Here is a 13,359-nt window from a genome sequence, read left to right on the forward strand (position 1 = left end):
TCATGGATTCCTCAAACAAAGAACAGTGGCCAGTTGAAACCAGGTGTAAACGATCCGGAGAAAGTCTATTAACAAACTTTCAGGAACCAACTTTAAATGATGAGTCCAGGAATATACTAAAACTACTTATGTAGCACTCACATAGTGATCAAAAGGATAAGATTAGAATCATTACTGCACACACTGAGACATTCAGACAATCATTGTATGTTCACTCCATATGGGAATGGAACACAAAGAAATCGTAATCACTGGTGCAATGGGGTGTACCCTCTGCCACACACCTCAAGGTGGTTTGCAGAGTATAGATGCAGATGTAGATACAGAGCTAATTCACCTGTCAGAGTGTATTTTTGTTTTTCAGACATGTTTTGCCTTAACCATTTTGTCTACACCTATTGGAAGAATCTAAAACATCCAGAGTCAAAAAATTACCTAATTTTTGTGTGTGAATAAAAATGTGAATGATGACAATTAACCATGAAGGATGATTATCTTGTTACATAATAAATATGCTTTGATCCTGCAGAAAAATATAAGATTTAAAACAGTTGTAGGGTAAAATCTTGAAGTGAATATAATACTCACACAGATTCTAATGCTGTTTGAAGATTCTTCCTGTTAACATCTCTATCAGCAAAGAACTCCGGAATCTTGTTTCGCATTGAGAAGTACACTTTGATTGTATCTTTTGTTTTATCTAAATCATAATAGCAGCTATGATGTATAAGGTACAGTATTTTATCTGAAAATAAGCAGTACAAAATATATTAGTGATTAATATACAATAACGTCCCACAGAAGAAGAATTCTGTAATCTTTTCTTGACTCATGAGTTACAACATAAGGTGCAATAGAATTTTTCACTATAATTCTAGTCACAGACCACCAATGTTTATCAATCAATGTGTTTGTCATTCAGCTCCTTAGTTCTGCATTGGTGGAAGCTGTTTGTGTCCATACCCTGCCAACCTTACTGCCTGAACAATACTATTTGCAGTAGTGCTGTGGTAACCATTAGTGAATACCATGTTTTTCAGAATTGATAACTAAATTACTGCAATAAATATTATTGTTTAACATTTAAATAAGCTGCTTTAAATTGTGAGTAATTAAATCACTAAAATGTTCATTATTTTTATTTGTCACTTCTATTTTTGCATAGTGCAAGGCTCATATAGATTAGCAGCACTGTTTGAGGTAAGCAGAGTTTGTCAACTCTGCATTACTCCTAAGACTACAAATAGAGGTTGTTTGATTTTTATTCATCCACATCAAATGGGTGAGGAGAGGTCAACAAGCTGGCCAGTGTGGCCGAGCGGTTCTAGGCGCTTCAGTCTGGAATCACGCGACCGCTACAGTCGCAGGTTCGAATCCTGCCTCGGGCATGAATGTGTGTGATGTCCTTAGGTTAGTTAAGTTTAAATGGTTCTAAGTTCTAGGGGACTGATGACCTCAGATGTTAAGTCCAATAGTGCTCAGAGCAATTTTTTTAGAGGTCAACAAAACAAGTAAATAATCCTATGAAACATAGGCCAAAAAACCAAAGACTTCCCTGGTATAGTCTACTATGATTGAGTTTGTGAACAACTTACAACAGAATCCACTAGGATTCAAACTACAGACTTACACTTGAGGACAAACACACTACAACAAGTGTATGAATGACAGGGTTCACCACGTCTCCTCATCAGTGCATGTACATGTCCACACACACACACACACACACACACACACACACACACACACACACACACACACAAACGAGCGCGCGCAATCGCGTGTGCCATGACAGTCATAGCATGTATGTTCTCATAAGAACAAAGGAGTGTGTTGCAGATGTTCACAACACCATCTTGAGTAAAACACATTTCATTTGTAAATAACACATACGTAAGGAACTGTGATTATTCCTACATTGTGTGAGTGTCCATTGCAGATGGCAACCTGGTCTCAAAAGTATGTGAGTAGAGGCCAAAAAATGTTCATCTGCAGCATTGCTAGCACTTGTTGTAATACCTTCTCCTCCATTCATGGTGGACACTGTTCTTGGTCGATCTGCACATTGCATGTTGGGTTCCAATGAATCAGTCTTTTGCAGTCACTGATTGGAACTCATGACCACTCAACTGTTTAGCTGTCTTCTCTGAGGACATGCTTGATGATACAATCATGCTGCCTCCCATGCACTGACAAAATATATCCATGCATGAAGTGGATGTCAGCCACTTCTACATTTGAAAATATGTGTGGAGCCATTGCAACCACTTCAAATGCTACATGTGAAAACTGCATTCGCTGTTCATAATGGGAATGGGTATCTGGAATGTGAGGCCATGTCTATGCTGCAGCTTCATTGTTCACTTATCGCTGACATGGCTTGGAACTGGAGCTGCGATTGGTTGCTGCAGTGTGTTATAGCAAGAAAAATCATGATTTATGGAACAGAGTGCTTCATAGAGCCAACATAAGATACAATAAAGTACAGGTTGTATGTAGCACTGAACACATTAAATGGACAATAGTAACTCAAGTCACAGAACAGACTGAGCACTCATTTGCAATTGCTTAAATAATACTGTTCCTTTAGTGGCTCACCAGAGCACACCACAGGGCCAATCCAGTTAGCATCTATAAGAACGCTAGACACAGAAAAATACATGGTACAGAAAAAGATGCATGTTACAGAAAAAAACACTGGTACAGAAAAAAACACTGGTACCAAATAAGTGCTGGTACTGAAAAAGAGCATTCGTACCAAAAAACACTGGTGCCCTGAAAAAAATAAAGCACTGATCTCACAGGGCGCTGAGATTACAAATCATGGAAAACACCAATGATATCGCTGATGTCCATTTCCTCCCTCAATGACGGTGGTTGCTGCAGCATTTGGTGGGCAGGCACCAGTGAGTAGGGGTGGAAGTGGTGAGGGAGCTGTTTGGTGGGCCATTCCACCTATTGTGAGAAGCCCTAGTGCAGGCCGAAGGATGGCATCTCAATAGCAATGTCCTCATTGAGGTTTGTAGTCCATTCAGGAGGCAATGGGGCTCTCAGAGATTCAGGCAGCAGTGGCTGTGTCATAAAGTGCAATGGGGTTTGCACTGGCAACAGCAGTCGTGCAGTGGGGGCATGGGGGCAGAGGCAGAGCTCCAGACATGGACCCAACAGGAAGCAACCCGTCCCTCCTCCCCTCCCGTGGTGCTAATTGGATCATCTGAGGCACAGGAACAGGCATCAGCAGTGGCGAGGATGGGGGAGGCAGTGTGGCCTCTGGGGAGAACAGGCTGCATTGTGCGCAGCCACAACTGGTAGAAGTGGTGGGATGTCCACCTGACAGGAGTGTGGATGATGAACAGCCACCAGTCCTGGCGAGGCTTGATGATGGCAGGAACCCAGTTTGGCCTGCAGCTGAAACAATGAGCCCAGACAGGTACACCGATCTGTAACCATCACGGAAGCAGTGACATGGCAGATGCAGCAACAAATGCAGCAAGTGAAAGGGAGTCTGTGGTTGGCATTCATGTAGCAGCTGCGCTGGGCTCTTGTTCCCCACCTGAGTTAAATGGTAAAAACTCAATAACGGTCTAAGGCAACTTTAGGGGACTTGCTGGATACATACTTCCACTTCTGAGTTTTAAATGTCCAAACCATACGTTTGATTGATTTAGAATGACCCAGCAAAATCAATATATAAATGTTCCCACAGGTCTGTGGCACTGGCAACGGGAAAAAGAAGCCTGTGGGGCCAATTGTTGCTGAACACAGTGAGTGCGATTGGCAATAAGCTGTTTAATGTCCACATCTACCCCAGTCAATACATGTGTGGCAGGCCAAAGCTTTGGTGTGAGAGGTCCCACACTGACCGACATGTAGAAGCCACAGTACATTACAGTGTAAGGAAGTGGGAATCACAACCCAGGGAGCAGTGTCCTCTAATATAAGAATCCCATCAAACAGAAAGGTGGTGCTGGAGGGAGAAGTAATTACGCAAGGGGTCTGAGGCACAGCCCAGGGGTTTCTCCAGTCAACCATGCTCCACAAAAGAGAGGGCCTGATTAAATACAGGATCTGTGGCAATGGCTGATGCTACCTTGGCACAAGTGATGGGAAAACCATGACCACCCTCTTGTTCCCAGTATCTAAATAGAAAAAAGCAACTTATCCTTATCAAATGCTAGTTCTGGCCTGATCAGAAGGCAACAAAGGGCATCGGTGTTTGCGTGTCACACTGTCAGCCGGTAATGGATCTGATATTGATAACAGGAGAGGAAAAGAACCTGCTGCTGCAAATGATGCACTACCTCATCTGGCATGGAACCAGAAGGGTTAAAAAGAGCAACCAATGGCTTGTGATTTGTGAATAAATGGAACTTAGAACCATAAAAGAAGACATGAAATTTCTTGAGGGCAAACACAATTGCTAAAGCATCTTTTTTAATCTGAGAATACAAATGCTGAGTGGGAGTTAAAGCATTAGAAGCACATGCAAAGAGGCATTCAGAGATGCCCATGTATTTGTGCATGAACATCTTGCTAAGACCATGCTGAGAGGAAATGCAGCCAACATGAGGTGGTGACCTGGTCAAAAAGTGGCCAGACATGGGGAATATTGAAACTTAGATTTACACAAAGCAAATGATTGGTCACAATCTAGGGACCAGAAAAAAACACACATTTTTATGCAAAAGTGTGTGCAGTGGCTGATCAACAATGGGCGCATCTGGTAAAAACTTTTGATGGTACACAACTTTTCCTAGAAACTTCTGCAGTTCCTTAATGGAGATTGGCTGTGGCAAAGCCGCAATTGTGTCACCACATTGATGCAACTGCTTGACTCCTGTGTGAAAAACCATAATACCTAGGTATCAACTGATGGCTGAAAAAATTGAGTTTTGGAAAGATCACACCTGAGATCCACAGACTGCAAAACAGAAACAAATGACTGAAGATTGCTGTAGTGGTCTTTGCTGGAAGAACCTGACACAATGATGTCATTAAGGTAAATGATGCAGCTGTGCATGGAGGCTATCAGCTGTTCTAAAAGAACACTGAAAAATTGTGGGCACCCCAGCGACACCAAAAGGCAAGCATTGATATTGGTATAGGCCGAAAGGTGTATTGACAATGAGAAGGCCTCATCCAAGGGGATCTGGAGGTACACTTCTGACAAATCAATCTTGGAAAAGTAGTGGCTATCTTATAATTCTGCAAGCAACTTGTCAGGGTGGGGCAAAGGGTATGTATCTATTATGGACTGTGGATTAATCATGACACTGAAGTTGCCTCAGAGATGAAGCTTGCCTGCCTGCTTCTTAATGATGACAAGTGGTGTAGCCCATTTGCTGAAACTAATAATCTGAATGACATAGAGCGACATCAAATGGTCTAATTTGCAATGTGATGGGCAGCTGCCATCCCTGGAAACAACGGCCTCTTTCACACTAATATGAGACAAAACCAGTAGCACAACCAAGTCAAGGGGAAACAGCAATGAAAACTCAGAGCAGAAGGACTCCAATTGCATATGGAGCTTGATTTGGCACTAAATTTACCTCATCAGCAATGGAGAAGCCAAAAGTATTGAATGCATTTAACCCAAACAAGTCCGCAGTACGGGAATAATCCACAACAATGGAGGTGAGAGGGTGAACAACAGATTTGTAGAATCCAGGAGTAGAGAACTGATCTACGATCAGAATCTGCTGTTTAATGTAGCTAACCAACTTCAGTGAAACCTGTGTGGGGGTATCACAGCAAAAGTCCACGTATTTCTGTGCATCTACTAAGGTTGCTGTAGCTCCTGTACCCACTGACATGTTTAGTTGTTTATTAAACACACGCAAGCCAATAAACAGTTTGTTCTGGGAGACAGTCATTGTAGAGATACAGTTTATGCCACTTGGTACTACTGTGTCTGGCACTTCTAAATAGGAGTTACATACTGATGCAATATGGCCTTTATTTCAAGCATCTGGAAGCTTAGGGCACACAGTACACTCATGTTGGATGAAGCAGTACAGGCAAGACAGAAGGGGAGTGAGGCAGCCTGTTGCAGCCATGGCTGTAACTGAGGTTGCCCCATATGATGCTCAGTCAACAATTATACTACTGCCACAGCTTCCCTGTCATCCTGATCACTTGCAGCATGCCTAACAGGTGTTGACTGAGCAACTTGCCATATCTCTTCCCATGCAGCAATCTGATTGCCTGCAGCTCATGAGACTTCAAAGGACTGTGCCATATTGAGCACATCCATAAGTGTTGGATTTTCACACTGAATTGCTTTTTTATGGACTCCCCACTCTGGTGCCAAATGAATAATAACATCAGACAACATATGATCAGCATAGGGCTCATTATGGGTGTTAGTGACAAATTTACGATAATGGTTCAACCTGCATAATTCTGCAGCCCAGGCTTTGTAAGATTGGCTTGGGCATTTCTGACAATGGTAAAACTCTACACACATCACAGTGTCATGAGTTATGCCACAGTAATAAGCTGAGAGAAGCTTACACTTTCCATAAAATGATAAACTGGCTGGTTCTTGCAAAGACACAAGTTCGCACAACAACTGATGCATGCACAAAAGTCAGGAAACACAGAAAGCTTTACAACAATTTTACATCACCTGTGCAAAAAATCTGGAAATGTTGGTGTAACTATGTCTCATAGGATTCCCAATCTTCAGCCTATTCATCAGATGTCAAGAAGTGCAATTGTTGCCCTGTTGAAAGGGTAACCTGCTGCAAAGATGCAGATGACACTTTCTTGAGAGTGGTGTTGAGAGCCTGCTGTTGTTCTGTGAAAGCTTGCTGCTGTACAAAGCTATGTTGAAGTATTTCTTTCATCAAGATGTTTGTTATGTGACTTCATGCTGTCACTAACACATGAAGGAAATGTAACACTCACCTGTCGCCACGTTTGTTATAGAAGGAACAAACGCAATTAATGGAACATTGCACTTTATAGAGCCAATGTAAAGATGCAGTGAAGTAGAGGTTGCACATAGCAGGTTACAGAACAAGCCAAGCACTCATTTGTGATTGCTTAAATAATACTATTTCTTTGGCGGCTCACCAGTGTGTGCCAGGGGGCTGACCCAGGTGGTCTCTATAAGCAGGCTGGGAACTGCATGGATGGGCAATCTATGAAATAGCACACATCATGAGTGAAAGTACATCACAATGTCACTCTTTGCTTCCAACCAGTGACAGTAACGTCCTGAACTAAGAGATAGTGATGTACCTTCAGGGAAGCTGTAGCAAAAATGTAGTCTTAGACATTAACAGTGTTGTAGGCCTAACATTAGCTTTTCTGCATTTGTGCATACTTTGTACTGGTAAAACCTTTGGTTTCCAGAACCTAAGTTTATTGTGGTTATTTGCTTGTTTCATCATCCTTTACTCACACTTTTTGCTTGTACCTATAGCAGTCAAACAGTTCATACATACTGGGTGGAGTTTGATGGCTCCACTTTTCACACATTCCAATGGTTATCACATTCAAGAAAAAAGTTTACAGATGTATTTTAATACCTGCAAATATTACACAAATATTTTTGCTGAAAAAAAGAGAGAGTATGGGCTCTCTTTGATCTATTACATTACATGGAAGAATATTGTTAAATGGACTGTATATGAAATACAAAGTCAAATACAGATTAGCTGGTTTCTTTTTATTGATTTAGTTACTGGCTCAAGTAATTCAAAATATTTGTTTCTCTACCAAAATTTATTACAAGGAAAGATATAGCCCCTTTGTAGTTGACAGAGAGAGACGATGCTGATTATTTCACAAGTTATGATGATAGGACCACTCTTGTTTAATGTTTGCCTTAGCAAAGTGGCAAATGTTACCTTAGAATGTTTAACAGCTAACTTTATTCCCTACAATAATATGTCTCTTGAAAGTGTTACATGTACATCTCCTCCGTTCCGAAAAGGGTTGATGTTTTATTTAGTAACTTCCAGTCTGAAATGCAGGGAAAGAAAAGAACTGTGTCCAGCAACACAAAAGGTCTATCCAAAGGTCTATTGAATGGACTCATAATTAAATGGCAGTGTGAGTTAAAGACTGTACACATTCACAAAAATAAAGCACTACATAGCGTCAAATGTACTAATGAGGTGCAGATGTGTGTGCTGCTGACAGTCAAACATGATGAGTATGAAAACTCAGAACATAATACGGTGGCCTGCAATATTGGTTAAAAGTTTATTGGAAAGAAGCCATGAAAATACATGTGTTTATTGGTTTTGATTTAGAAAGAAAGCACTTGGTGATGTTTTATGCTTGAGCTAACCATCAATAAATGTAACAATAAGGAAAATGATGGATGTGTGACAGATGCTGGAAACAAATCAATGAAAATATCTAGGACTGATACACAAAGAATTCAGAATGAGCAAGGACCAATATTATGGTCATCATCACAAGTGAAACTGTTCTTAATAGGCATGTCACAAACTGGTTTATTAGTAGAACATGATTGAAAACTGCTGGACTTTACATTAACATGTGTGACTGGAAACCTTTTTTCCTGTAAACAATAATCACATGGGTTCAATAACTAGAACAGATGACAACCATCACAGTCATAGTACTTATCTGTTAAAATCACACTTTGACTTGCAAAGATAATAACAAATGAAGAGAAACTAAATAAGAGACTTAGGGACACATTTCTAACAGAAGTTCCTGGGATTGACAACAGACTTATGGCTAGGGAAAATCGTATAGAAAAAACCAGCTCAGAAACAAGCAGCAATGTACTTTTCAGGAAGAATATGTCCCATATAGTTGATGTAGATACATCATTTTGCACTACTGACTAATTCATCCACATTTATTACACTGTATAATAATGTGGGAAAAAAGTAATTGGATGTATTGGAAGGAAACCACCACGAGAATCCTGCAAAAGCAAATTCAAAGAGTATAAAACTATGACCATGTCCTCTATGTATATATTTCAAACTCTCATGTATCACAAATTAAATTGTGCAGCAACAGGGAACTACACAATCACAGTACAAAAGTAAAGTAAACCTATCACATCAATGGTACTCAAATTAAACTGGATAATTAAGCAAAAGCCTCGGGGAAGATCAGTTTGGATTCCGTAGAAACATTGGAACGCGTGAGGCAATACTGACCTTACGACTTATCTTAGAAGAAAGAATAAGGAAAGGCAAACCTACGTTTATAGCATTTGTATACTTACAGAAAGCTTTTGACAATGTTGACTGGAATACTCTCTTTCAAATTCTAAAGGTGGCAAGGGTAAAATATAGGGAGCAAAAGGCTATTTACAATTTGTACAGAAACCAGATGGCAGTTATAAGAGTCGAGGGACATGAAAGGGAAGCAGTGGTTGGGAAGGGAGTAAGACAGGGTTGTAGCCTCTCCCCAATGTTATTCAATCTGTATATTGATCAAGCAGTAAAGGAAACAAAAGAAAAATTCGGAGTAGGTATTAAAATCCATGGAGAAGAAATCAAAACTTTGAGGTTCGCCGATGACATTGTAATTCTGTCAGAGACAGCAAAGGACTTGGAAGAGCATTTGAACAGAACGGACAGTGTCTTGAAAGGAGGATATAAGATGAACATCAACAAAAGCAAAACGAGGATAATGGAATGTAGTCGGATTAAGTCGGGTGATGCTGAGGGAATTAGATTAGGAAATGAGACACTTAAAGTACTAAAGGAGTTTTGCTATTTGGGGAGCAAAATAACTGATGATGGTCGAAGTAGAGAGGATATAAAATATAGACTGGCAATGGTAAGGAAAGTGTTTCTGAAGAGGAGAAATTTGTTAACATCGAGTATAGATTTAAGTGTCAGTAAGTCATTTCTGAAAGTATTTGTATGGAGTGTAGCCATCTATGGAAGTGAAACATGGACGATAAATAGTTTGGACAAGAAGAGAATAGAAGCTTTCGAAATGTGGTGCTACAGAAGAATGCTGAAGATTAGCTGGGTAGATCACATAACTAATGAGGAGTTATTGAATAGAATTGGGGAGAAGAGAAGCTTGTGGCACAACTTGACTAGAAGAAGGGATCAGCTGGTAGGACATGTTCTGAGGCATCAAGGGGTCACCAATTTAGTATTGGAGGGCAGCGTGGAGGGTAAAAATCGTAGAGGGAGACCAAGAGATGAATACACTAAGCAGATTCAGAAGGATGTGGGTTGCAGTAAGTACTGGGAGATGAAGAAGCTTGCACAAGATAGGGTAGCATGGAGAGCTGCATCAAACCAGTCTCAGGGCTGCAGACCACAACAACAATTAAGCAAAGTGCTAATTTTACAACAGATTACCAAACAGTTCAAGAAAAATAAAAGCTCTATCAGTATTCAAAACACAACTAAGGAAGCACTTAAAAACAGCATATTTGTACATTGTTCAGGAATATTTTGAGATGAATCCAAAAGAATTTGCTATACTAAAGCAATATCCTGACAACACTGCTACATACACTGTGTCAATGAAAACTAAAGTCGAAAAGTTTCTTATGCCTCATCCATTACAGCAGAAATTGAAACTGGTTTCCTATATGTGGTAATCTAACTTAATATTAAAGTTTTTGTTTTGTCTATCTTTCCATTAATTATTTTACACATCTGTGTGATTGTAAATCAATAATATTTGTGCTCGGATTGTAATTTATCCTGTTGCTGTAATTGTAAATGTGTACTGATATATCCAGGATTGCTCTACACAATCAAAAGATGAAAAAATAAATCCAAAACTGTGTCACAGAAATTGTTAGCAATATGTCTCTGACAGACTTCACTGCCAGTTTCAAGACTTTTATATTTGTTGCCAATAGTGTATTTCTGGAAAACAGAAAGTATTTGAAGGGAAATAGAGGTATTTTGAGTTATCTTCTTTTTTTGTTTTATAGACATTACATTTTGGTCTATTTAAATTTGTATAAGAACTAAAACTCCCAAATTGTTGGATATAACCCAATTAACATCGTGAAAGGTCTTCCAGAAGTTATTTTATGTGATTATTACATATACTTAGTAGCAAGGCATCAGAAAATTGTGAATTAATTATTCATTGATGGGATGTTAAACACTAATCTCCATTCTTTTTTGTTAACTAATGGTAACATTACACTAGTTTCTCTACAAAGCTGGTATCTTACAAAATATGAATGCAACACTGAAATATGAATACTGATTCAAAACAGATTATAGACTGTTACCAAAGTATCGCTGTGAAGAGACCTTGTTTAGATAATACAAATTTCAGATTATATTTCATAGAATTTACAGAAATGTATCACAGTCTAAACTAGTAAAGTGCTTCAGTCATTGTTTCCAGTGACTGCATTCTGCTGAATCTACATCTGAAATTGTTGACATATCCTGTAAGACATTTAACTTAATCTTATAACAGGAAGAGATGTAGCATGAATGACTGTCTGTTTTTTACCTAAATATCTTTTCTTGTTTCTTCTCTTAAATTTTTAGATAACTAAGTTTTGAACAAATGTGTATAAATAAGAACTTGCTAATGAAACATTAAGACTAAATTACTTTGTCAAAATCATAAACTTCCAGTCCAGTTTCATTTAAAACAATTTTTTCATTCCCTTTATTTATACATACACCAGAGTAACAAAACATGATTGCATAATGTTATGAAATAAATGGCTTTTAATCATTTCCTTAGCATATTTGTGTACTTGTGCAGTAAGAGTGATGAATACATGTATTACAAAAAACAGTTTGATTCTTAGATACATAGAAAATATGAAAATTTGATACTGAAAATAAGTCTTGCATTTACATACCATCAACTTTATTTGGCACATACTTCTCTCCAGATATCCATTTCCTCAAGGACTGTAGATCATCCTTTACTTCTTCAATTGAAAGTATCTTGTCTTCTGACATTTTCTTCAAAGAAACACAATTACAAATACAAAGTTTTAGTATGATTTCATTTTTTCTCAAAATTAATTTATGTAATTAAATCAGTTCATAGTGATTCTAACGGCTAACAAACAGAACTAAAGTTTCCATGGTTTTATTTAATCACAAATATGTATTACCAAGCTATATTCACACATTCTGCTTGCAGCAGGACTCTACTGTTTCATACAACATTCATTTGCATTTCTCCTGTACCTGAATCAAATGATTTAGATTATGTATAATATGAGACAATAAACCACAATTCACAATTTCATAATCTAATTGTAGCTTGTCTCTTGCACTCTTGTTAATTCAAAATGTGGGTAGTAAAAAATGTCAGCAGCAGAATCTTAGGCCAAAAATAAGTAGGTAAAATATGACCATGTCTTTAACTTCTCTGGCTAAAGAGAATGTGAAAGAGTACCACACAATAGCAATGCATATGCAGCAAACGGTTTCCACACCAAAACTAACAGTTGGCCCAGCATTTTACCAGAGAAAAATATGGATCTATCACTACAGTATCCATGATTGTGGGTCAAATAAGGGATACATGTTTCTGTGGAGTGAGAAGGATGGAGGAAGGGGTTCAGATGAAGCTGGGAGCTGTTTATTAAAATTCTTGATGATAACTAACACTCAAGCCAAGAATTTCCACATAATCACAGATAACTATAAGGACCAGGCAAAGAATTGGTCTGTTATTGCCCTTGAAAGGACTCTCATTGCCACCAAAAGATTTGAATCTGTGCATCATTATTTCCCTGTGGTAGGTCATACTATACTTCCTTGCAATCATGATTTTGGATGCATTGAAAATTATGCAAGAAACAGACATCGGGTAGTATACACACCAAATGAATTGGCAGAAGTAGTCAAATCTGCTAGTCGGAAAAATTTCATTATGAAAAAAATGCACAGACAAGACTTCAGAAGCTTGGTCAATCTGAAGTCATTAATCTTGATACCCATTCTATTCATATCTAGAGATCCTAATCGATTTAGTGAGGTGACTTGGTTTAAGCTTGAGTATAAATGAAATATGAATAATTTCATTCTGAGTGATTTCAGTATAGATTAATTATATGTCAAAAACATTATGTGGCCCAAAGTCTCCCAACATCCACTCATGTCTATTAAAAACAACGAGTCGGCAATTAATAATAGTTAAGAATTGTGTTGTGCATTAACTTCTCACCCAATAAATTTGTTACAGTTCTTTCTGAAATATGACAGAACTTTGTTATAATGTGGTGCAGCACTCCAATCTAGCATGCAACTAATCACCTAGTTCATCTTCAAGATGTTCAACACTTGTGTTATATTACTTCCCCTTTTTTTAAAAAAAAGAAAAAGAAAGAAAGGGTATGAAGCTGCTGTCAACCAGAAAGTTGGTTTAACACCACAGTGCTTTAAAGTCATA

General features: G+C 38.6%; 1 protein-coding gene across 6 annotated transcripts in view; it reads right to left on the reverse strand.

Annotated features, from left to right (window-relative positions):
* Positions 1 to 13,359, reverse strand: part of LOC126284978 (alpha-tocopherol transfer protein-like) — a 295,767-nt gene that overhangs the window by 17,887 nt on the left and 264,521 nt on the right. For all 6 annotated transcript variants that reach the window (XM_049984260.1, XM_049984257.1, XM_049984256.1 and 3 more), the window contains 2 exons: positions 11,813 to 11,918; positions 589 to 745 (listed from right to left, as the gene is read on the reverse strand). In XM_049984260.1, coding sequence (XP_049840217.1) covers positions 589 to 745; positions 11,813 to 11,915 — 260 coding nt within the window. In that variant the 5' untranslated portion in view covers positions 11,916 to 11,918. The remainder of the gene's footprint in view (positions 1 to 588; positions 746 to 11,812; positions 11,919 to 13,359) is intronic.

This window comes from Schistocerca gregaria, chromosome 8 (assembly GCF_023897955.1).
Source record: "Schistocerca gregaria isolate iqSchGreg1 chromosome 8, iqSchGreg1.2, whole genome shotgun sequence".
Classification (NCBI taxonomy): Eukaryota; Metazoa; Arthropoda; class Insecta; order Orthoptera; family Acrididae; genus Schistocerca; species Schistocerca gregaria.